The sequence below is a fragment of the Camellia sinensis genome, chromosome 5 (genome assembly GCF_055761805.1).
Source record: "Camellia sinensis isolate YWXY chromosome 5, ASM5576180v1, whole genome shotgun sequence".
Classification (NCBI taxonomy): Eukaryota; Viridiplantae; Streptophyta; class Magnoliopsida; order Ericales; family Theaceae; genus Camellia; species Camellia sinensis.
The window spans coordinates 146786422-146811711 of NC_138965.1; the positions used below are offsets into that span (position 1 = coordinate 146786422).

The following is a 25290-nucleotide window of genomic DNA, read 5'->3' on the forward strand; positions in this document are numbered from 1 at the left end:
AATAGTTAAATTTTTTTTACAATTGATTTAATGATTATGAAAAATAAAACAAAATAATTATAATTTAAATGTTAGGTTTTGTTTTATTAATTATTTTAACTTATTTTTATTTTTATCGATTATTTTAGTGTAAACTCAACTTCTCAAACACCTTCATTATAAGCTTCTAAGCCCAGTCCAATGTACCTAAATGGGCCTGACATAGCAGTCTTGCAGCCCATTCTCTTTCTCGCTCTGTCGTCGTCGGCACGTGCAAAGCACTAGCAGAACCAAACCAGATCTGTCTCTCTCTCTCTCTCTCTCTCTTCACTGTCTCGAAGCAGAAGATCTAAACACACAGAAGAGAAACGTTCGACATTTTTGATCTGCAGAGAAATGTCCCTCTCTCCCTCTCCTTAACAATTCATTCAAACAATCTAGCTCTTTTTCTCGATCTCACTATAATCCACAATTATATACATATACATATATATAGAGACAGAGGGAGATGGCTTTCATGGCAGTTTTGGAGTCAGATCTGCGGGCTCTCTCCGCCGAAGCTCGCCGGAGGTACCCCGCTGTCAAAGACGGCGCCGAACACGCTATCTTGAAGGTCATAGCTTCATTTTTTTGTGTGCATTTGAATGTCTTTTGAGTTTGTTGAGAATGATCCTTCTGTGGGGTTTTGTTAGTTGCATTTAGTTGCGTATATTGTTTTTGTTAGATGTAAGTTGAATTAAGACCAAGTTTCGTGAAATTCGAATCTTTGGTTGATCAGGAGGGTTTCAATTTTAGTTGAATTTGGTGGTTTAATGTGGAAAAGAGTTGTTGATGCTCTGTTTGCTTGCTAAGAAATGAAAATTACCTATAGTGGAATAGAAGAGAAAATGGGTTGTAGTTTGATTAAAGTCAGGTAGTTGAATTGAGCTGAGCTAATGAGACATGTAGAGTCCAATTTTTTATTTCCTCTATTTTCCTTCGTTTTCCTTGCAACCCGGTGGAGCTGAAGTCGTTGGTTGATGATACAAAAAGTGATGGTTTAATTTGAGTTGTGGCAATTAAAGAATGTTGTATTGGCATTGTTGTGGTTGCACGGATGGATCTCGAGACTGAAATTTATTCTTGGTTTGATGTTGAATTGCAGCTTCGGTCATTGTCAAGCCCCAGTGAAATTGCACATAATGAGGATATACTACAGATCTTTCTGATGGCTTGTGAGGTCAGAACTGTGAAGCTGAGTGTTATTGGACTTTCTTGCTTGCAGAAGCTCATATCTCATGATGCCGTTGCTCCTTCGGCTTTGAAAGAGATACTAGCTACCCTGAAAGATGTAAGTGCAAATGTATATTAGTTATACAAAATATGTTTATTTCCACTTTAATAGGGACTTTTTAAAAAAAATATTTTTTATTTATGTACCATTATAATAGCGTGAATGGTTGGAACAACACTTTCAGTTTAATGTATTTAATACTGTCGGGTTTGAGAGAACTTGTAATGCATGACAATGTTATATTATTGTATTTTAGGGTTGTACTACATGAGAATTACTGGATAACACTATAGCAGAAAAATGTTCAGCGTACAAAGCCTGACAACCAACATTTAAAAATACTTGTAAGGTCACTTATGAACATGAATCCTAATATGAATATGCATGTAAATACTAGGGCATTTTCTGTAAGTGATGCATTACACCTGCCTTTGGGCATTTCGAAACATAGGCGAGGGCTTTTGCATTGGCACCCTGGTGCAATGAAAAATAGGCAAGGATTGTCCCCGTGCTTTTTTGGATGAGCACGGGTAAAGAAGTTTGCCCAAGATTATAGGTTTAGGTTTAGGTTAGTAACTTCAAATATAGGAACACTAAAAGGTAAAACGGTGAAACTAGTAGATACTACGATTAGAAGGGAAGTTAGGATGATATGTTTACATGAAACTAAGTTTGCAACAACTATAGATGTATCAAGGAGGGGTATCTTGGTTAAAAAATTCTAAGATTCTAATGACTAGGAAAATGTTTGATAAGTGGTGAAAAAGTATTTTAGTACTTATATATAAAAAATAAAGGAGATATCCAACGTTGCAATAATTGTAGACGTATTAAGTTAATGAGAGTGATTGAACACCGCTTAAGGGTTATAACAACAATTTCAGAGAATTAGTTTGGATTTATGCCTAGTAGATCAACTATGGAAGCGATAAATTTACTAAGAACTTTAATAGAAAAGTACAGAGAAATAAGGAATGATCTATATATGGGTTTTATAGATTTAGAAAAACTTATGATATGGTGCTTAGAGATATAACGTGATAGGTGTTGGGAAAAAAAGAAGTGTGACCAAAGGGTATATTTATACAAAAAAAAGACATGTATGATGAAGTTTTGACTGTGATTAGATCTCCTGTAGGAGAAACTAGTGAATCTCCAATCACTATAGGGTTGTATCAAAGGTCAGCTTTGAGTCTTTTCTTATTTACCTTAGTTCTGAATGAGTTAACTAAATTCATTCAGGATGATATTCCATGGTGTATGTTGTTCGTAGATGAGGGGCAGCCGGGGGTGGCAGGGTTGGAGTTTAGCGTGCTGTTTGAGGAGGACACTCTAGTTTTGAAACATCCTTTTTCTGAGGAGGTGGTTGGGGCATTGAAAGGGATATGCGGTGATAAGGCCCCTGGCCTTGATGGTTTTTCGTTGGCTTTCTTCCAGCATTATTGGGAGGTGGTTAAGGAGGATGTTATGGCAATGATGGGGCATTTCTATTAGTTGGGTTAGTTTGAAAAGAGCTTGAATGCTACGTTCATTGCTTTGATTCGAAAGCTATGCTATTAGAAAATGCTAATACTCTAGCGAATTACGTATTGGTACGCATATTTCGAAACATGGTACATTTTCATTCTAAAATGGTAAATTTAGTGATCCAAAGTGATCCCAAAGTATTTTTTTTTTCAATATATGTCCTTAAATGTTACCTTAGGAGTAAAAAATTCAAATATGATAGAACTAAAATTTGAGGTAAATTAAGTTTTGACAAGACAAAAAATCAAAAAATTGGTCATACTGCTCATAGAAAGTATTACATTTTATTGAATATCTAATAGTTAAAAAAGAAATTACTCTAGAAGTACTTTAAATTCTTAAGTATAATATATACAAGTCTACCCCTATCGTACCACATTTTAGAACACGTGGCGTACCTTGTTCCCATTCCTGTTCCCCTTTTATATATTAGAACGATCCACGTTCTAGGTAACATAGTTCCGAAGGGTAAGGGGTGCAGAGGATATTCGCCAATTCAGACCTATTAGTTTATTGGGGAGTGTGTATAAACCTTTGGCCAAGGTTTAGGCCAACAAACTTAGGTTGGTTTTGGGTGTTGTGGTTTTGGGTCTCAAAATGCTTTTGTGAGAGGTGGTCAGATTTAGTATGTAGTTTTGGTGGCAAATGAGTGTGCTGATTCTCAAATACGTGAGGGTCAGCCAGCGGTTATTTGCAAGTTAGATATTGAGAAGGCGTATGATAATGTCAACTAGGAGTTCTTATTATTAGTAATGGATTGAATGGGCTTTGGTGAGATGTGATGGTGGATGCATTTTTGCATTTTGACTGTGAAGATGCTGGTTTTGGTAAATGGAATGCTGGCGGGGATTTTTTCCAGACTTTTCGAGGGTTGCGACAAAGGGATCCATTGTCTCCTCTTCTTTTCATTCTAGTTATGGAGGTGTTTAGTAGGTTGTTGTTTCGGGAGGTGCAAGAAGGCTTATTGGAAGGTTTTCAGGTAGGGGCAGTGCAACGGCTTGGTAGTGATCTCTCACCTTTTGTATTTTGATGATACTCTGATCTTTTGTGGGGCTTCACCAGACTAGTTGGGCTATTTGTGGTGTATTTTGTTGTGTTTTGAGGCAGTTTCGAAGTTGTAGGTGAATTTGGCAAAATCCGAATTGATTCCATTTAGGGACGTGGGTCAAATTTCCACTTTGGTTGTTATCTTGGGCTGCAAGGTGTCTTCTCTTCCGGTGTCTTATTTGGGTTTACCTTTGGGGGCTTCTTTCAAGGCTAAGCAGGTGTGGGATGGAATTATTGAAAGGGTTCAGCAGCGTTTGGCGGATTGGAAGATGTAGTATTTGTCAAAGGGTGAAAAGTTAACTTTGGTTAAAAGTGTTTTGGGGAGTATTCCGACCTATTTTATGTCGGTTCACGTTATTCCAGTCTCAATGGCTCGTTATTTGGAAAAATTGTAGTGAGATTTCTTGTGGGGTGGTGGTGGGCAGGAGTTTAAGTATTATTTAGTTAGTTGGGAGCGGATTTGTAGTCCGAAGGAAGTGGGGGGTTTGGGTTTACGACGGTTGGGCAAGTTTAATTCTGCCTTGTTGGGGAAAAGGTTGTGCAGGTTTGCTTGGGAGAGGGATAAGTTGTGGCATCGGGTGGCGGCAGCGGCGGCAAAGTATGGGTTGGGTTATGGTGATTGGAGTACAAGGGATGTGAGGGGGTCTCATGTATGTAGGTTGTGGAAAGGTATTTGGTTGGGGAGGGGAGAGTTTTGGGAACAAGTTTGTTTTCGGGTTGGTTCTGGTGTAAGCAGTGTTATTAAAGGCGATAGGCGCACCAAGGCGCCAAGATCTCTTGGGGCCTAGGCTCAAGGCGCAAGGCGAGGCGCAAGCTTCACCGAAGTGAGGCAATATAATTTAATATAAGTAAATAATTTAGGATTCAACATAAACAAAATGAAATGTTAAACATTTGTTTTTTGGAGATTAGGAATTAGGGCTAATTTTTCTTCTATCGTTGATTTGGGGTTGAATGCCCAATGTATTGGCATCTGTAATAAGATTAGGGATCTTCTATAGTTGCACCATCTTAAATCAATGGTCAGATTTTAAACAAAACCAATTAAAGTAGCAATAAAAAATAAAAAAAACCCTCAAGATGCAAGCCTTGGGCCAGTCAAGTGCCTTTTCATAGTCGCCTGACTTGAAACACTATAAGGCGCAAACCTTGGGCTTGGATGGGCCTAGGCACACACCTAGGCGCGCTTTATGGAAGTCGCCTGGCCTGGAACACTACAAGGCGCAAACCTTGGGCTTGGATGGGACTTGGACCTAGGCACACACCTAGGCGCGCCTTTAATAACACTGGGTGTGAGGGTTCGGTTTTGGAAGGATCTGTGATATGGGGCGGAGGTGTTGTAGGATTGGTTTCTGCTGATTTTTCGTCTCGCAATAGATCCAGATGCGACAGTGGCTTCTTATTTGGGGTGGCGGGGGCTGGGGTTGGAGATAGGGTGGTTTGGGATCTTACTCTTCGTCATCAGGTTCAAGATTGGGAGTTTGGGTAGATGGTGGATTTGCTGGCTTTTCTTTATGGGGTGCTAGTTGGAGGTATGGGGGAGGATGTCTTGTTTTGGGTAGGGCTGGGTTCCAAAGATGTTTTCTCAGTTTTTTCTTTTTTCCGGAGTTTATGTGGCTATAGCGGGGGCTATGAAGCACGGATACTCCAAAATAACCCCCGTACGCGTGACGGATACGTATCGGATACGGATACGGATACGCGTCAGATACGGCGGGATACGTATCAGATACGGCAAAGAAGTATCCCATATTTTTTTTTAATTTTTTGAATTTCGGATACGTTTGGGATACGCGAGGATACTTCAAATACGTTCGGGATACTTTTGGGATACGGCGGGGTGAAAAAATAATTTCAAAAACTTCTAATGGGGTTAAACTGTAAAATAACAAAATAATGTAAAATAAAACAAAAAAAAATCAACCAACCTCCAAGCCCTAGGTTCACGAACAGCAGTAGCAAGAGAAGGAGTCGTCGTCTCTATCGCAAGGAAGGTTCGCGAACAGCAGGCAGCAGCAAGGAGGACGAGGAGTCATCGTTGATCAATTTCGTCCTCTCTCCCTCTCCCTTTCGTTTCCTCTCTCTCTCCTCCTCGCTCGATCTCTCAGTCCCTCTTGTTTGATCTCACTGTTTCTCTCTCTCCCAATTCCTGTTTTGATTTTTATTTTATTTTATTTTTTATTTTTCTTATGTTTTGAGATATTAGGATAATAGTTCTGACTTTTTTTCCTTTTTTCTTTTTTAACTCTTTTTTATTTAAAATTTAAATTTTTAGAATTTGTGTTATTAGGTGAATTTTGACTTCTTTTTATAAAAAAAATTAAATTTTCAGAATTTGTGTTATTAGTTGAATTTTGACTATTCTTTTTTTATTTTTTATTTTTATACATGCTATATTATTAAAAATTATAAAAATAATATTTTTTTACGAACGTATCTCCGCCATACCCGTATCCTAGTTTTTTAAATTTTGTCGTATCGCCGTATCCGTATCGTATCATACCCGTATCCCATATCGGTATCCGTGCTTCCTAGAGCGGGGGAATTTCCTTGGCGACAGATCTAGGTTACAGGTGTTCCTTCAAAGGTGACATTCTTCGTGTGGACAATGGCTTTTGACGGTATTTTGACTATTAATAATCTGGTTTGTCGAGGGTATGTCTTGGTTAATTGGTGTTATATTTGTTGTGCTGCTTCGAAGTTGGTGGACTATCTGCTTGTTCAATGTCTAGTGGCTTCTCGTTTGTGGGCTCTTATTTACTCTACTTTTGGGTGTAGTGGGTGCAACCCAAGGGAGTGTTGGGAGTCTTGTGGAGTTGGGTAAGGGATCGGATGGGGAAGCGTCGTCAGAAGGCTTGGGCATTGGCTCCTCTATGCTTGATGTGGCTCATTTGGCTAGAGAGGAATCGTCTTATTTTCCAAGAAGTTGTCCGTTAGGTGTTGTGGTTGGAAATAGAGTTTCTTCATGTTTTGTGTGGTTGAATGTCTAGGCAGGTGGATCCAGATTTGTTTACCTTTTTAGACTTTTTATATGATGTGATTGGTTGATTTGTTTGGTTTCGTTTGTTTTCGTATGGTGCTCCTTCTCTTGGGGGGTGTCGCTTTGTATTCTTTTGCATCTTGATGCTTTAGTTTTTCAATAAATTCTTATTTATCAAAAAATATATATATATATATATTTGTTCGAGTGGATGAAATTAAGGAAGGGATTAACACTAAACTAGAAGTCAAAAGGGTTTAAAATTAGTAGAAATAAAACCAAATATATGGAATGTAATTTTAATAATAGTAGAGGTAGAAATAATTAAGAAGTGAAGATTGAAAATCAGGAGGTAAATTTTACTTGGGTTCGATTATTAATGAGGATGGTGAGGTTGATCACAGAGTCAAAAGAGGTTGGCTCACTTGGAGGAATGCATCTGTCATATTATATGATCGATGAATGCCAACAAAACTGAAAGTAAAATTTCATAGAACAACTATCAGGCCAACGATGCTTTATGGGACATAATGTGGGCAACTAAGAAACAACACGTTCGACAAAGGTACTTTCTCTAGAATCCCATCATTTTCGGTTTTCAAGAGTAGGATAGTTTCTCAACTGTTATAGATGCAGTTTGAGCTTTTTAGCCTTCACACAATATTCATCATTCTTACTTCTGGCATATATTGTACACCCTTAAGCCCCGTTTGTTTTCAGAGGTAAAATGGAGGGGATTAATAGTGAGGGAATTAAGTAAAATTGTGTTTGTTTTGATGATAGTTGTTAGTGTAGGAATTGTTAAATTATTTTTATAAAAAATTATAAAACAAATAAAAAAATATAAAAAATTGAACATTAATATTTTAAAAAAAATTCCCAATATATAAAAAACAAAAAAATTCTAATTCCCTCACTATTTTTCTAATACCATCTCCACCCCCTCCATCTCAATCCCCCTCCCAACCTCCATCTATATCACATCCTCCATCCTAATCCCCTCCCCAACTCTACAAACAAACACAACACTAAATAACCCCAGCTCCATCCTAATCCCCTCCCATCTATTTAACCCCAAAACAAACGGGGCCTTAGATCCATTATATGAATTTGTTTTATGCTTTTCATTGGATTTCATGGTCAGAAAGTTTTTTCCTCTGCTCTTTTGCTTTTTTTTAATATTATATTATCTTATGATTGCTTCCTTTTGTTTACAGTCAATGGATCAAGATAGAGTTTTTTTATTTTTTATTTGTTAATGGGAATCACTTACCAAATATGTATAAAACCTGCTTTGTGGGAGTAGAACTTGTTTTCCCCGGTTAAATTTAATCCACAGCAGTTGTGATCTGATATTTATTTTTATCTTGCTGGTTAAAAATGCTGCTTGTGTAATAATGCTGAGAGAAGAGAGTAATTTGGCGAAAATACACATAAAACTAACAATACGGGAGACTATAAATTTTCTTCTTGCTACCAAAAAAAAAAAAAAGAATAGAAAAGATGGAAAAAAAGAACTTTGAAACTGACTAAACCAAACCAAACTAAGGTCTCGTTTGGCAAGAGGCTATTTTAGCCAATTAGCCAAAAAGTTACTAAATTAGCCAAAAAGCCAACAACACATACCAAAAAGTCAAAGATTCTCTTTTCTCTCTACTTTTTGCACATCTTTTCGTAATTAGCCAAAAAATCATCCCAAACATACAAGTTTTTTTTACCTACCTTTTTAGCCAAATAGCCAAAAAGTTACTAAATTAGTCTGTTCCCAAACGAGGCCTAAGTCTTGTGTCCCAATGATGTAGGGTCAGCTATATAAATCCTACTCGGTGTTATTAAAGGCGATAGGTGCACCAAGGCGCCAAGGTCTCCTAGGCCCAAGGGTCAAGGCACAAGGTGATGTGTAGGCTTCACCAAAGTAAAACGCACCTTGTACGAAAAAAATATATAATTTAATATAAGTAAATAATTTAGGGTTCAACATAAATAAAATGAAATATTAAACATTTAGTGTTCTTCGGAGATTAGGAATTAGGGCTAATTTTTCTTCTATCATTGATTTAAGGTTGAATGCCTAATGTATTGGTATCTATAATAAGAGTAGGGATCTTCTATAGCTACACTATATTAAATCAATGGTCAAATTTTAAATAAAACTAATTAAGGCAACAATAAAAAAAACTCTCAAGATGCAAGCCTTGGGCCTTATTATGCCTTGGACCAGTTAGGTGCCTTATCGAAGTCACCTGGCCTGCAACACTACAAGGTGCAAACCTTGAGCCTAGATGGGACTTGGGCCTAGGTGCACACCTAGGTGCGCCGTATTGAAGTTGCCTGGCTTGGAACATTACAAGCCGCAAACCTTGGGCTTGGATGGTATTTGGGCCTAGACACGCTTGTAATAACACTGATCCCATTTATGATGATCCTATCACTCTTCCTTAAAGTTGCATCTATAGGTTTTCGTTGAAATGAGTGAACCATCTTTTTTTTTTGATTGGCACTAGATCAAAGCCCAACTAATCCCTAGGGGTGCATAGGCCCTCGGTAAAGAGTTTCTCCCAAGTACACCGTGGTTAATTCAAGGATTTCTCCCTAGTCTAATGGCCCAAAGGAATTGTTAGCACCCAAGAGGTTTCAATCCTTGAACCTTGGAGGGTCCCCAAGACCCAAAACCCTGACCCTTGCCACCAGGCCAACCCCTTGGGGTTACATGACCGAACCATCTTAACCTGTTCTCCCTTAATTTAACTTCAAAGTGGATATTCTATTGGCATGTAACAAGTGATAATTACTTGTATATGACGCTGATACTTTCTCTTAATAACAGCAACATTTATGTTCTATTCAGGATGAGTAACTCAGTTTCATATTTGAAATCTTACTTATTATTCTTCTTCAACTTTTTGTCAGCATGCTGAAATGTCAGATGAAAGTGTTCAACTCAAGACCTTGCAGACAATATTGATAATATTTCAGTCACGTTTACAACCTGAAAATGAGGTGAGCATTGTTCATATATGTTTCCTTCCTAGTTAGAACTAGATATCTTCATATAGCAGCCTTGAAAGTTTTGCACGGTAATTTCAGTTTGGAAGTTGGTCCACGAGTCATTAGACTCTCGTCAAACATTGGTATATCTGAATATGCTTCATTTGAATATTTAACAACAATATATCAATTGAGAAGTTAATTCGATATGTTTTGAACTCTTTTATTTATGGGTAAATTACATTGACCTCCCCTGAGGTTTTTAAAAAATATAGGGACCTCTCATGTAGTTTCAATGATTACAGTAATCTCCCTTATTTTTGCTGACAATATAAACAAGCCACCCTTTTGTTAACTAGCCATTAGACAGGTGATGAAAATTTTTGAAATCAGCATATTATGGTGACTGAATACTAAAATTACCCTTTGTTCCTTGTAACCAAACAGCCCACAACATCACAAACAAACATTGCTCTTCTTCCTTTCCCTCCTCTCATCCTCACCCACTCCTCCACTGGTAGCATCACTGCCATCACCTCATATTCTCTCTCTCTCTCTCTCTCTCATCCTTACCAGTTCCATCTCCTTATTATCCATTCCAAACACATTAAGGCCAAGTTTGGCAACTCTAATATAATCCATCTTTTTATCTTTTTTCCATCACATCACCTCTCTACTTTTCTACACATCTTTTCGTAAAAAGACAAAAGCTGCACTTATTTAGGTCATCCCAAACAACCCCTTATACAAAAATTGCAGGCACACAACCTTTTCTCCTCTAATGTTACACCCACTTTTCTATTCCAATATATACATGCAAATATACAACCAGGAGGACTCCATATTACATTATAAGTTGTAAGAACTAGCAAACTTCATAGTAGCATGATTTGTCTTTGCTCAGAAGTAACAATTCATAAAATTTGGAAACTATAATATGCAACAAACAGAAGCAACTAGAATGGCCTTAGCATATACATACAAATATATAGATAAATATATATATATATACAAATATATAAACATGGGAACAATTTGTTTAACATATAGGGCAAACTTCACTTTACCACCCTGTGGTTTGGACCGGGTGCGGATTATCCCTTGACATTCGGAAATCACCAGATAACCCCCATATGGTTTGTGGACTAAACGCACTGTTAGCTTTTCTGTCTAAGATAGCAGAATGTGAAAGTCACACGTCTCTATAGAGAGTGAGTCCGTTTTTATGACGAAAGTACCCTTTCTACCTCGTCAAATTTACAAAGGATGCCATTCTTTTCCTATTTCTATTTTTCAACCATTAGCAGCTGGTTATACAAACATATATGCATTCATATATATATATACATCATTAGATATTTATTTTTCTGGAATCATAGACATTCATATACATATATATCATTATATATATGTTTTTCTGGAATCAACATCTTCTTTCTCTCTCTCTCTCGTCTTTTTTTTTTTAATAATGTTTCCCAATCAAATATATGTATATATGTAAGTATATATATACATAGTGAAAAAATTGAAATCAAATAACACGATTTTGAATTTTCAATTCATCAAACACATCATCAAATCATCTGGTTCATTAAACATCCCCAAAATTATATTTTACACACACATATTGAAGCCCATGGAGGCTGGATGATAATAGAAGTTGTTTTGGGTAAGTTTCACCTATTGAAGAAGATATGGTGCAGAATCGTAGATCGAGGTTAAATTTAGATGTGTTTGATCATCTTCTTGAAGAATATATATCTATAGTGAATCAAAGAATATAATTTTGAATTTTTGATTCATCAAACATCACCAAATCATCTAGTTCATCAAATATCTCCAAAATTATATTTTACACACATATATATATATAGATGCACAGTGAAGATTGAAAAAAAACTTTGTATGCTCATGTTTTATCCATATATATATATATTTGTGTTATGTTTAAAAAAAAATGATTTTGTTTTTGCATCTGCTATATTTATATATATATATGATTGCTAATCATTGAACACCAGATGAGATTGTATATGTGTATATTTGTACACATATAAAGTATATATGTATATGTATATATATGTAAAGTTTGGGTAGTGAACTGTGAAGAAGATGAAATGGAGAGGGAGAGAGAGAGAGAGAGAGAGAGAGAGAGAAGAAGAAGAAGAAGAAGAAGAAGAAGAAGAAGATGAGGGTATAATTGTCAATTTACAACTTCTGTTAACAGAAGTTAGTGTGCATTTCAATCTAGTAATCACATAGGGGTTATGTGGTGATTTCCGAATGTCATGGGGGTAATCCGCACCCCGGTCCAAACCAAAGGGGGGTAAAGTGAAGTTTGCCCTACCATATATATGTATATATATACAAATATATATATATACACACACCTTAAAATTCAAATAGGAACTTGCTTGGATTTCTAGCAAAGAATAGAAACCCAATTTAAGTAAATCAATAGATGAGAAAAAGGGAACTGAACAAGAAGAATGACCAACGCAGAACAACGAGAAGTCATCCAAGACTCACCAACCCATCATAGCAGCAGTGACGATAACGAGATAACAAAATAAAAATAAAAATAAAATTGAGAAAAATGGTTATTGAAGTGATCAATCCACAAATTCAAACACCCAAGCCCTTGATTCTTGCAAAATCGAGCTTCAATATTATTATTTCATCGCACCCAGAAGTAGATCAAGCTTTGATCTTGCTTGAATGTGCACCCCCAACCAAAAATCATGAAAAAATTGCGCAAATCAAACTTCAATCTTCAACAACATAAGTAGATGTAAGTTTGTAATTCATGAAAAGAGGTGCATCTCCTTTCCAATGAAGATTATGAGGCTACACAGTAAACCTATGAACTCAGGTTTTGCTTTTTTGTAGTCGACAGTGCATAGCATTTGTCGAAGAAGTATAACCCTCATCCCTTTCATCTTCTCGCCCTATATTTTTGTAGATCTGGCCATGGCGATGGACGAGCAAGGGCGACGGGTAGGAGAGAGGAGAGAGCGTGGCGAAGGAGAGAGGTCGCCATTGGAGGAAGGGGGTTGAGGAGAATAATTGCCGGTGGGCTTTGGGATCGCTGGAGGTAGTTGTATTGGTGGTGGCTGGTGAGATTATAGGTAGGAGAGAGGAGGCAAGAGGCAAGAGGAAAGAGCGAGAGAGAGAGAGAGAGAGAGAGAGAGAGAGAGAGAGAGAGAGAGAGAGAGAGAGAGAGAGAGAGAGAGAGGCAGAGCATGGTGTTGGTGAGGTAGATATGAGAGATATAGGAATTAAAGGGTATTTTCGTCTTTGCGTGTTCAAATGAAAGGGCAATATGGTCATTTTGTATAATCAAGTAACGCCGTTTGTGTAAAATTGTTGGATTGGGGGAATCTTGATATTGTTAGCAAAAATAGGGGAGGTTTCTGTAATTATTGAAACCACAGGAGAGGTTCCTATATTTGTCAGAAACCTCAGGGGAGGTCAGTGTAATTTACCCTTTATTTAGTTTTATAAGGAAAGAAGCCAAAAAACATCTTTATAGAAAAATCGAAGAACTTTATAGAAAAATCAAAGAAAAAGTCCTTTTGTTGAAAGTTAGCTTACAATGAAAAAAGAAAGAGGACTGGAATACATTCATTTATTATTATCACCTTTCTCTGTTTCCTTTTAAGTTCAATTTGTGATGGATTTATGCTAATTTCGAGTAGTTATCAGGCCTTGTGTAAAGATCTTTGCGGCTAGTTATTGGAACTTTGAACATTCTTATTCTTATTATATGGTTTAAAATGCCGGCATAATCTTTATTAAATCTTTTCAAAGAACTGGTTTCTCAGATTGGAATCTTTCATCCCATCTTTCCCAGTTGTTTTGTTCAATTTTTTGGGACATGTTTTTTCTTTCTTTGACTGGCACACATTTAAGACATGGAAGAAGATATGGCTTTATTTATTTATTTTTAAAGTTGACCTGGACTAGAAAATTTTTACTTGTCCTTCGGCCTCTTCTTTTATTATTTTTCTCTTTCCTTACTCTGGTGTGGAGTAGCTATGGGACATTCTTCCTTAACTGTTCTATAATTCTCAGGAAAATATGGCTCAGGCTCTTGGTATTTGTCTCCGGCTTCTTGAAAACAACAGATCCTCTGACAGCGTGAGAAAGTAAGTTTATCTATTAGCAAAAAAATATTAGATGTCCAGAAGCCTCTTGCTGTTTATTTTTCTCAACTGTCTCAACTAATTCTTCATTTTGCACAAAACTGCGTTAACATTGTCCCTATAGAAATTTGGCCATCTCATTTCATGTGAATCTATTTCAGTACTGCTGCAGCAACCTTCAGGCAAGCAGTAGCATTAATTTTTGATCACGTGGTTTGTGCCGAGTCACTGCCTGCTGGCAAGTTTGGTTCTGGAGGATACAGTTCTCGAAGTAGTTCAGTTACTAGTGATATTAATCGTAGCATTAATCGTGCAGAGTATGTGATCTCTCACTAACATTGAATTTATTTTCCATGTCATTTTTGTCTGTATCAGTTAATGTTTAGTGCATGTATATTGAAGAATTGTTCCCTACAATATCGAAGCCAAAATTGAATTGTGTGGGTAGGCATGTATAAACTTGTTCTGTATTTCTGTGTTTATTTAATTACTATTTGTTATGAATCACCTGCTCTTGGTTGGGTAGTCTGCATACACTTTAATGCTCACTCTCTTGGCATGAATTTCATAACTGACCCCTAGCTTCAACAGGTCACTGGAGCATGAATTTATATCTGGAGGGCAATCATTGATGAGGGAGACCCTTACTACAGCTGGAAAGCATGGGCTTCGATTGCTCGAAGACCTGACAGCTCTAGCTGCAGGTGGATCTGTATGTGCTGATTCAAAATTAGTAAACTGTTCCCCATTGATGCATTCCAGCATGATATCCTTATCTGCATTATTCCTAGGAATTGTACTTGCTTTGTTAATATTTCATATTTTTTGTGCAGACATCAATAAAAATGTCATTATAGTGCTGGCAATTGACCTTTTGTTCTTCATATTTTCATACTCATGAATGTTATGCCTGCTTCTACGTCTCAGGCAATTTGGTTACGTGTCAGTTATATTCAACGGACATTTGCACTTGATATACTCGAGTGAGGAATCTTTCTTCCTAGTAATTTTATATTTCCTAACTTTTCATTCTTCTGAATGTTATTATCATGTATCACACTCACATCTAAGCTGATTTGTGCCTTCTATATACTGAATGCTCTATCTCCTGGAAGTGCTTTAGCAGCACACTTTTTTTAGAAAATCATACACACCGCATAATTGGTGACACTTCTTTTTGGTAATATTTGACTTGTTAGTCATGCAGTAATATATATACACTCCAAAAAGTTTCATCCAAGGTTTCTACAAGTTGCTATTATTTTTGTGTGTGATTAGTATAGATTGCTATGTACCTATCATTTAAACCAATAAATAAATAAAATTGTGATGAAGATATACACTTGCAAAATATCCGTATTTTCGTGATTGCGGTGGGTCCTATTTGTTAGTGTTTTATTCTTTGCATATATCACACGAAAACAGGAAATTAATAAGACATAGATGTCTATGCATTTATGTTTCTATTTTATGGCTGTGTCCTCTGTCTCTTTACTTTTGTGAGTTGGCATGTCTTTGTGTCAAGACATGTGTCTTTGTCCCCAGATCATAGATCTGGAGGTTATCTGAACTACAGAGGTTATACACATGCATATGACAATTTATTTAATTAGATGGTTCAGTACATGTAGTAAACTAGCAAAGTAATTGAAGAAAACCCAAGAAAAATTGATCCGCGGATGAAGGTAGAGAAAAACTCTGCTACAAGCTATGATAAGAAAATTATTGTTGGGCAGCAGAAAGAGGTTTCTTTAAAGGCTGATGTAGTTAATATTTGTGCGAGATTCATGATAGAGTTTAGGGTTTTTATGGAGTATAGGTTTTGATTAATAAAGGAAGGATCAACTGGTGAGCTTGCTGGGGGAGAGGGTGGGTGGGTTTGGACTGTAAAAGCGCCTGGATCATTCTCTGGATTTTACTCTCTTTTTTTTTTTTTTCTTTTTTTTATCGACATTCTCTGGATATTACTTGGAGGGCTGCCCTGTGTTTCCTTTTCTTTTTGGGGTTGGTTGTTCAAGGAAGGAAAGATGTCAGATTTGTGGGATGGTTGAAAGGGATTTGTTTGTGTGGTTTAAGGGCTTCATAGGATCAGGAAAGCAAAGAGAACAAGAAAAAGAAGAGACTGAGCGGCACATCTAGGTTACCTTAGGAATCATGGTAAGTGTTAGGGCTGGAGATGATTTGGGCCAAGATTTTGCTGGACTTGCACTAAATTAAAATCAAAGTTGTATTGGCCTGATCCGGGTCATGACATCAGGCTTGAATTTTCAACCCCAAGCCTGCCTAGTACTCAAATTGACCCAAAGGGCCCTAACTTTGGAGAGCTGTTTGTTACTTGTAATTTGTTGTCTTTTTCTCTTTTCCTTTTCTTGAGGACTACTTGTCCTTCAAATATTTCTGGCCTCTATATATTTCTGCATTACCTTTCTTTCTTTTTTTTTTCTTTTTTTTTTTCCCTCTCTCTAATAAAATTTCTTCGTTGCTAATAAAAAAGAAAATTATAACAGCTCCAAGTTGGTGCCACTCTGCAATTTACCAAAATCTTATTTTTGTTACTAGTTGAGAATTTTTTTTTCTTAAAGCTTCTCTTGACTTATGCCAAAAGTGAAAATAAAAGCATGGCACTTAGATCTTTTCCTTATTTTGATGTCTTAGTTTGGGTTTGGGAGGGTCAATTGTTGTTAGTGAATGTCTCTGTTATGGTCCTAGGTTTTTTAAGTTGTCTTCAAACTACCTCTGACACCAATCTTGTGGTAAAAAAATTCCATTAATAAGAAGTCTATTAGTCAAAAAGCTTTTTGAAGTAGGATCCAAAGCATATTCTTCATCTCTTTGATCTTCATATCTTCTATATTTAACTGGTTTATAATCCATTTTTCCTTTTGGAAACATGTTTCCATATTTCAGATTTTCAATATGTCCACTGTCATACTCATATAGGTACACACATCCATGCCTACGCAAAAGGATATATATACATTGTGAGAGGCCTGTTTGAATGTTCTCTTGAATATGAATGCTTCATTTACTTTACTTAAGAATTAGCATTTGAATGTAGAGCTCATCATCATGAAGTGAGCCGTTCGAGTAAATAGTAGCCGTCTCAAAATGATGGTTAAGATTCTGAATTTTGTCATTTCAACTAAACCCAAAAGTTACAGCAGGCAAGTATGATGAAGCCTCAGGCTTCCTAACTCCATGTAAGATGATGGGTTCTATATGAAAATTGTTATGCAAATTGAAATAATGGCATTCAAATTGACGGGACACCCAAAGAGGCCCTAAGGGTTTGTTTAATAGCCTTGATATAGTTATACCTTGGCACCTATAATAGGCATATAATGAATCTGTCCCTAGCATTTGGTTTGTGTCTAGAATGCTTAATTTGTTGCTTAATAAGGGGAACAAGTTGTTAGAAAATGTCTTTGTAATATTTGAATGCAAGTATTTTCGTACTTAGCCTAAATATTACACTTCTTCTTTATATTTTAGAAAATATTATATAATTTTATTTGGTGCACTGTTATGCAGGTTCATTCTGTCTAATTATGTGGTTGTGTTCAGAACATTGGTTCCATATGAACAGGTGATTATAACTATATCATGAGTTGAGAACATTTGTATGTATCCATGCATGTTAAGCTTGTTAGTTAACTAGTAAGAGCTTAAGTTGTGAGAGAGGGTATAGATTAGGTATTTGTGTCTACAACTTATTTCATTGTTTACAAGATAGCATGATAATGCAACAGGTTTTGCGCCACCAGATATGTTCACTTCTCATGACTTCACTTCGCACCAATGCCGAGGTGATTTCTTTGTTGAAAAGTCCGAGTCCTTTTTATCTGACTATGCTTTAATGTATTATCTTTTGAGATATCTTTATCATATTCTGTTTTAAATCAGCTTGAAGGAGAGGCAGGAGAGCCTTATTTTCGTCGCTTGGTCTTGCGATCGGTTTCCCACTTAATAAGGTTTTACAGTTCAACTCTTATCACTGAATGTGAGGTATGATCAATTTACGATTGTTGTTGCTCTAGTTAGCTGTAAAATTACATAATTGTATGTTGAAAAGGATACCAAATTGCAAAAGTCATAGTCATCTTTTATTGTGCCATAGTTTAGTTGGACTGTTTGATTTTGCAGTTTGGAAATTAATCGATTTCCAAAGTCTAAAAGTGTTCATAATTGTTATCCTAGTAATTACAACCCAAGTAAGCAAAGATAGAGAAACTAAGATGCACGGAGACATGGTTATGGATGCAGACACGAACACGAACACGAACACGGACATAGACATGGACACGGACACGGGATATGGTGATTTCAAAAAAATGGGCACACAGACATGGCGGGGGACACGGCAATAAAATATTTTTTCATATATTTTTATTTACTATGTTGATTAATATTACATTCACGAACAATCAAAATTAACAAAAACTAATATTAATTCAACATAAAAAAAATCACTTTTAAATTATTACTTATCATTTATATCTTTTTTATGGATAATCTATTAAGTATTTAAATCTAAGCAAAAATGAACAAACATTTAATATCCAACATCTATCAAAAGTACTAAAGAAAAGGGGAGGAAAAAGAAACTAGTTGGCATGTACCAAGCATGTCCCCAAATTGTTCCCTGAAAAAAAAATTAATTAAATAAAGGGACACACCATGTGTGTCCTCACTGTGTTCACGTGTCCGACACGGCTATGGCACCTATTTTGAACTGTCGGTGCTTCATATTAGAGAAATGATAAGAGGTATCAACATTGCAATTTATGGTGGTTCGACTTAACCCAAGTGTACATCCACTCTCCCTAAGTATCCTTCTTTGGAATTCCTCCACTATCTTCAAGTAGCGCTACAACCCTTTAGAAGGATAGCTAAACCTTGTTGCTTGGACCATGAAATACCTATTATTTTCCTGTTGCTGTGGTTGCATCTATGTAGCTGCATCTTTGGATTCTAAATCATATAAGAATATTTTATTTTTTTGAATGCAGGTTTTCCTCAGCATGTTAGTGAAGGTTATATCTCTTGATTTGCCATTATGGCATCGCATTCTTGTGCTTGAACTTTTGCGGGTAAATCCAAAAACCTGGGAAGCAGCAAGTCCTTTTTCTTGTCACACACACACAAACACAGAGACTTATCAATAATTTATCTTCTAGGTTGCAATTTGTAAGATCTGCATCTAATATTTAGGAGCTTGCAAGTTGACAGGGTTTTTGTGTGGAGGCACGGACTTTGCGAATTCTTTTCCAAACCTTCGACATGTAAGCTTCATAGCTCTTGCTTATATTCTTGTTTTGTGCTAGTACTCAACAAGTTGATGATGTGTCAGTTCAAAATTCTTACAAAACATGATTTGGTTTCCATGTGCCTAATGGTTTCTAATTGTAGAATTGACTAATCTACATATTAAGGTTTTATTTTCTCTGGATGAACATTCAATATCCGGGCCATTACAAATAATTATGGAATGTCTCAAGACTTATTATCTATTCTAGGGATTGATCTTGTATTTTTATTTGACATTGCTGGTCATAATGGTGTGGAGTTTGTTTTATCCACTGTCCCCGTTAGGCAATCCTTCTCCATTTTCCGTTAAGGAGTTTATTATGTAGGTGCGTTCATTTTGTGAGGAGTTGTTATTGATGTCTACTTCTTCTTGTTATTTTTAGAGAATACTAGATTAGGGAATGATTAGGATATCATCCCCTATTTATATTAATGAATTTAATAATTACAAGGGAGCCCTAAGGCACAAAATAATTACAAAATAAGAACCCAAATAACAATATATTATTCTAACACTCCCCCTCAAACTGGTGCGAAGATATCTCTCATGCCCAGCTTGCCTAAGATGTCATGAAATGGCTTACTCCGAACTCCCTTGGTGAAGATGTCAGCAAATTGTTCACCATACTGCACAAAAGGAGTAATGAGTTTCTCCTTAATAAAGTGGCAATCAATCTCAACATGCTTTGTCCTGTCATGTTGAACCGGATTGTGAGCAATGTTGATAGCGGCCTTATTATCACAGTATAACCGCATAGAGTCCATCTGATCAATACCTAGATCACTCAACAATAACTTGATCCATAAGAGCTCACACACCCCTTGTGTCATAGCTCTAAACTCAGTTTCTGCACTTGATCTGGCAACCACATTTTGTTTCTTACTCTTCCAAGTAACGAAGTTACCTCCAAAAAAGGTGCAATACCCTGAAGTCGATCTCCTATCAATCACTGATCCAGCCCAGTCAGTATCTGTATAGGCTTCCACACGAAGATGATCATACTTTGAAAAATATAGACCCTTATCAGGAGTAGACTTCAAGTACCTCAAAATCCTCATAACAGCCCCGAAGTGAATCTAATGAGGAGCATGCATAAACTGACTAACCACACTGACAGCAACAGCAATATCAGGACGGGAGTGAGATAGGTAAATGAGCTTACCTACTAATCACTGATAGCTCCCCCTATCAACAGCTACTCCTCCTTCATCCTCCCCCAGTTTCTGATTGGGTTCCAGTGGAGTGTCACAGGCCTTGCAGCCAACCATCCCAATTTCCTTCAACAGATCAAGCACATATTTTCTCTGTGAGATAAATATCCCATCCTTGGAGCGAGCAACTTCAATTCCCAGAAAATGCTTCAAGCTCCCCAAGTCTTTGATTTCAAACTCACTGGCTAAATGTTTCTTCAACAGAGGAATTTCATCACTATCATCACCCGTAAGAACTATGTCATCTACATAAACAATGAGTGTTGTAGTCTTACCAAGTGAGGAATGTTTCACAAACAAGGTGTGATCTGCCTGACTCTCTTTGAAGCCATATTTAAGCATAGCCTGAGTGAATCTCTCAAATCAAGCCCTTGGAGACTGTTTGAGACCATATAATGACTTTCGAAGCCTACATACTTTGCCTTTTGTCTGATGATCCTCAAAACCAGGAGGAATGTCCATATATACCTCTTCTTCGAGGTCACCATGGAGAAAGGCATTCTTTACATCAAACTGATGAAGTGGCCAATCTAGATTAGCTACTAGAGATAGAAGTACTCTGACTGAATTCATCTTAGCCACAGGTGCAAAGGTCTCCTGATAGTCAACGCCATATGTCTGAGTGAACCCTTTGGCCACATGTCTCGCCTTGTAACACTCAATAGAACCATTCGCTTTGTGTTTCACAGTATACACCCATTTGCATCCAACAAGTTGTTTGCCCTTAAGTAACTCAGTCAATTCCCAAGTGCCATTCTTCCTAAGTGCTTTCATTTCATCAATCATGGCAAGTTTCCACTCAGAGGTAGCAAGAGCATTCTGAAAATGGTTAGGAATGCTAACAGAGGAAATATTTGACACAAACGCTCTATATGAGGACGACAAATGAGAGTAAGACACAAAATTTGAGATAGGATGTTGAGTACAAGATCTCACACCCTTTCTCTTGGCAATAGGAACATCAAGATCAATGGACTCGAGATTCAAAGTTACCTGAACTCTCATCAAAAGCAGGAGATGGCAGTGAAGGAGCAGAAGTGGTCTCTTGTATCCAAGTACCTTTCTGTCTGTTTTTGTCGCGGACATAAACTTGCCCTTCTTTATCCTTGGTGACATTGGGTTCTGTAGTCCCAATAAGAGGTGGTGGTGCAAGAACAACTGGCTCCAACATAGGAATCACAGGAATCACTTCACACCAAGGCTCCACCGGAAGGGAGGACTGGGACACCGGAAAGGACAAGAAATAGGACTGGGACTCAAAGAAGGTAACATCCATGGACATACACCACTTACGAAAATGAGGGTGGTAACACTTATATCCTTTTTGAGTAGGAGAGTACCCAAGGAAAACACATTTGAAGGAACGAGGGTCCAACTTACCACGAGTAGGAGAGTGATTATGGACAAAACAGACAGAGCCAAAAATTTGGGAGGAATAGAAAATAAGGACAAGGAACCAAGGAGGACTTGAAGAGGAGCTCGTTTTTGCAAGACCTGAGTAGGAAGACGATTAATAAGATGGGCAGCAGTGAGAACAGCGTCGCCCCAGCAAGATCGAGGCACACTCATAGAAAAACATATGCACCGAGCCATGTCAAGAAGATGGCGATTCTTGCGTTCCATCACCCCATTTTGTTGAGGGGTATTGGTGCAGGAGGTCTGATGGATAGAATACTAGATTAGGGAATGATTAGGATATCATCTCCTATTTATATTAATGAATTTAATAATTACAATGGAGCCCCAAGGCACATAATAATTACAAAATAAGAACCCAAATAACAATATATTATTCTAACACTTATGTATTACCATATTGTTTTTATGCCATGCCAGATAAGTGTGGACATACTGGCAGACCAGGTTTTAGTTGATAAAAAGAGAGTATTTTTCAAAAAGCAAAAAGGGTAAGAGGGTGGGGACTGAGTGATATGTTTCATATTCAGGAAATGAATCTGCTGCTTATGTAAGCCGTTGTAACTTGTGAACTGTAGTTTGGTGTGAGCTAAGTGTTAGCTTGTATATGTTTGAATTATCAATATCTTACTAAGAAGAAACCACCTAGTTTTTACTTAATGCTATTTGGTATGACTGACTATCAACCTGAGCCTCCCTTGTCGTTGCAGAATGTTAATTATAATTCTTTGCAATCATTTGACAGCAAAAAGTGGACAGGTCTCAAATTGATCTGGAAGACAAAGATATTCTCTATTTACAGAGTTACAATCTGCTATTCTTTCCATGCTGGACTCACGTTATTGAGTAAAAAATTAAAAAACTAGTGCAGGGTCAAGAGTCACCCCACTGACTAGAAGCTCTGGAGATTAAAATAAAAAAAAATAATAAAAAAGGGTTAAAAATATCTCATTGTATTGCTGATTGTGCTAGAGTATCTAGGCGGCTCACAAGGAGGATTAGAGATCGAGTATAATGGATTCAGCACTCACTGATTTGAAGCTGGAAATGGTAGTTTATGCTTTGTAGCAGCTTTTTTGAATGTTCTAGTGTAGGAATGAAATATAATTGGTTGTAGTGGAGACTTTTCATTGAACTCTAGATATACCGATTTATTGGCTAATCACCTATCTCTGCCATTGTTCCTTATCATGTTCAACCTACGTATAGGTATCTAGAAACCCTTCATTGTCTGATGGAATCAAACTGCTTAAAGTTGTCTAAAAAATATATTAAAAATACTTACCAAAGAGAGAAAAGTATTTGAGAATTTAAACCTTGTAATTATTGTCAATAAGATTATTGCCTGACACTTATTTTCTTCCGGAACCCCATGCGAAGCTCAGGATTTCAAAATGTTGAAAGATTGTTGCAGCAAACTAAAGCTAGCCCAAACGTACTTAAAATTCCAACAAAGGCCTTTCGGAAGCTGGAGATTCGCACCTTGTTAAATTATTGATATTTATGTTAGTAAAGATTATGCTTTCTCCCAATCGACAGGAATTAAACACAATTTTAACTAAACAATCAAACAAGAATAACCAAAACAATTGTAGAATTGGTTCAAATGCCTCAAAAGAATGAGGACTTCTTTGGAACAACTGAAAGTAACAACGTAAAAAAAGCAAACACAATGTAATTTCAGAATGAAACTACTGAAGTTCACCCAGTTACAAAATGTAAATTACAGAAGAAACTGCTTCTAAGTTACAATAAACTACTCCTAAGCCTAAAAGCTATGTGTTGTTAAGTTGTTGATGCCCCTTCAAATCTCTAGCTTTTATAGTTGTCCTTACTTCTCTAGCCCATGACCCCATGATCCTCCAAGTCTACAACTGCTAATGTATAACTGGTGTAACTGCTTCTGCATAACTGCTGTAACTGCCCCTCTCATTTCCAAAGACTTAAGCTCCATTAAATCTTCAATTTTGCTTGTCGAATGGCTCCCCCTACATGATGCCACGTATCCATCATCACTTTTAGCCCTCCTTCGATAGAGAGAAACACCCACTTTGTGCGCGACTCCTCTTGCAAGTTGCCCATTAAACCCATGACCTTCTGCCAATGTCTGCTCCACTATCTGGGCCGCTCCACACATAGGATTCAACTTTCATTGGTGACACTTGTCCTTTGATTGATGCAAGATCCCCATTTTGACCCTGCCACATGCCATTACCTGAGTAGTCCACCTGTCGACAGAATCCAACAAAAAAGGGTGCAAACAATTTCATTTGCTGATATTTGATGACATGATTGATCTTCTATATCTAGCCAAAAGTATGCTTCTTTACATGAATACTTCACAAGTAGTGTGTTGTGTGCTTTATATCTCCCCAATGTGCTGTATGCTTGTGCTAGTCTCTCTCTCTCTCTCCCTCTGCTACCATGCCATTGTATGATGTTGTAAGGGGATGCTACTTTTGACAAATGTAATCATGTGTGCAGAGAAATTGATTTGGAAATTTTTGTTTCAGACTGACGATGAAAAAGAACTATAATCTGTGAAGAAAATTATCTTTTCAGAGAGTAGTATTGGTTATAATGACTTGACCAGTTTCTCTTGAAGTTTTTGTTAGAAAGAAGATAAAAAAAGGCTTCCCCTTTTCAATTTTTCTTTTGGAAAAATGAGGGGAAAGAAATCTTCAGTTTATTTCCTTTTACTTTCTTTGCCTATTGTTTTAAGTCATTGCTTCTTCCTTGTAGGAATCCCAAGAACACAAATGTCGTGGATGGTATGGTAAAAGCTCTTGCTCGGGTTGTTTCAAGTGTACAGGTTAAAGATATGGCTGTTAATCATCTATTGATCCTTCATTCATTTGTTTGTTACCCTAGTCATGTGGTTAGATCATCATGGTGATATTAACGTGAACAACTTGACTTTCATAAAAAATGTTGAGTTGATTGTTCATAATGCTCTTAAGTGTTTGTCATGTATGGAAGCTTTGAATACTAAAATTATGGCAGCCTTTTGAATGGTTTTGTGATGGGAAAATGTTATATAGAGTTTGCGGGCGTTGGGAGAATTGGGAGAAGGAGACTAAGTCATTGGTTGTGCCCCAACTTAATCATTTAGCGACAAATAGAAAATTTTCGAACAATATCTTTTCCACCATTCAATCACTTCATCCTATGGTCTCTCTCTCTCTCTCCCTCTCTCTCACTCTCTCTCTCTCTCTCTCTCTCTCACACACACACACACACACACACATAGATACAAACACAAAGACACATTCTTATAGATAGACAAGTATTTTTTGCAGCATATTGCTTATATGTTGAATAAATATGATATTGGTGGTCTATCTCATGGAAATTGTATTAATCTTATCGATTTTTCTTTTTTGTGTATACTCCCTCATATTTAATGTATTGCTTCC

General features: G+C 36.9%; 1 protein-coding gene across 4 annotated transcripts in view; it reads left to right on the top strand.

Moving 5' to 3' along the window:
• Positions 1–239: 239 nt before the first annotated feature.
• Positions 240–25290, top strand: part of LOC114301197 (ARM repeat superfamily protein) — a 56238-nt gene continuing 31187 nt past the window's right edge. The window contains exons 1-13 of one of the 4 annotated variants that reach the window (XM_082869969.1): positions 240–592; positions 1124–1309; positions 9717–9806; positions 13869–13942; positions 14101–14256; positions 14531–14651; positions 14867–14922; positions 17471–17525; positions 17689–17745; positions 17843–17944; positions 18949–19029; positions 19169–19221; positions 24617–24686. In XM_082869969.1, coding sequence (XP_082726095.1) covers positions 488–592; positions 1124–1309; positions 9717–9806; positions 13869–13942; positions 14101–14256; positions 14531–14651; positions 14867–14922; positions 17471–17525; positions 17689–17745; positions 17843–17944; positions 18949–19029; positions 19169–19221; positions 24617–24686 — 1206 coding nt within the window. In that variant the 5' untranslated portion in view covers positions 240–487. Of the gene's footprint in view, positions 593–1123; positions 1310–9716; positions 9807–13868; positions 13943–14100; positions 14257–14530; positions 14652–14772; positions 14923–17470; positions 17526–17688; positions 17746–17842; positions 17945–18948; positions 19030–19168; positions 19222–24616; positions 24687–25290 lie in introns of all 4 variants that reach the window. The other 3 variants (XR_014330274.1, XM_082869970.1, XM_082869971.1) reach the window with 3 other exon arrangements.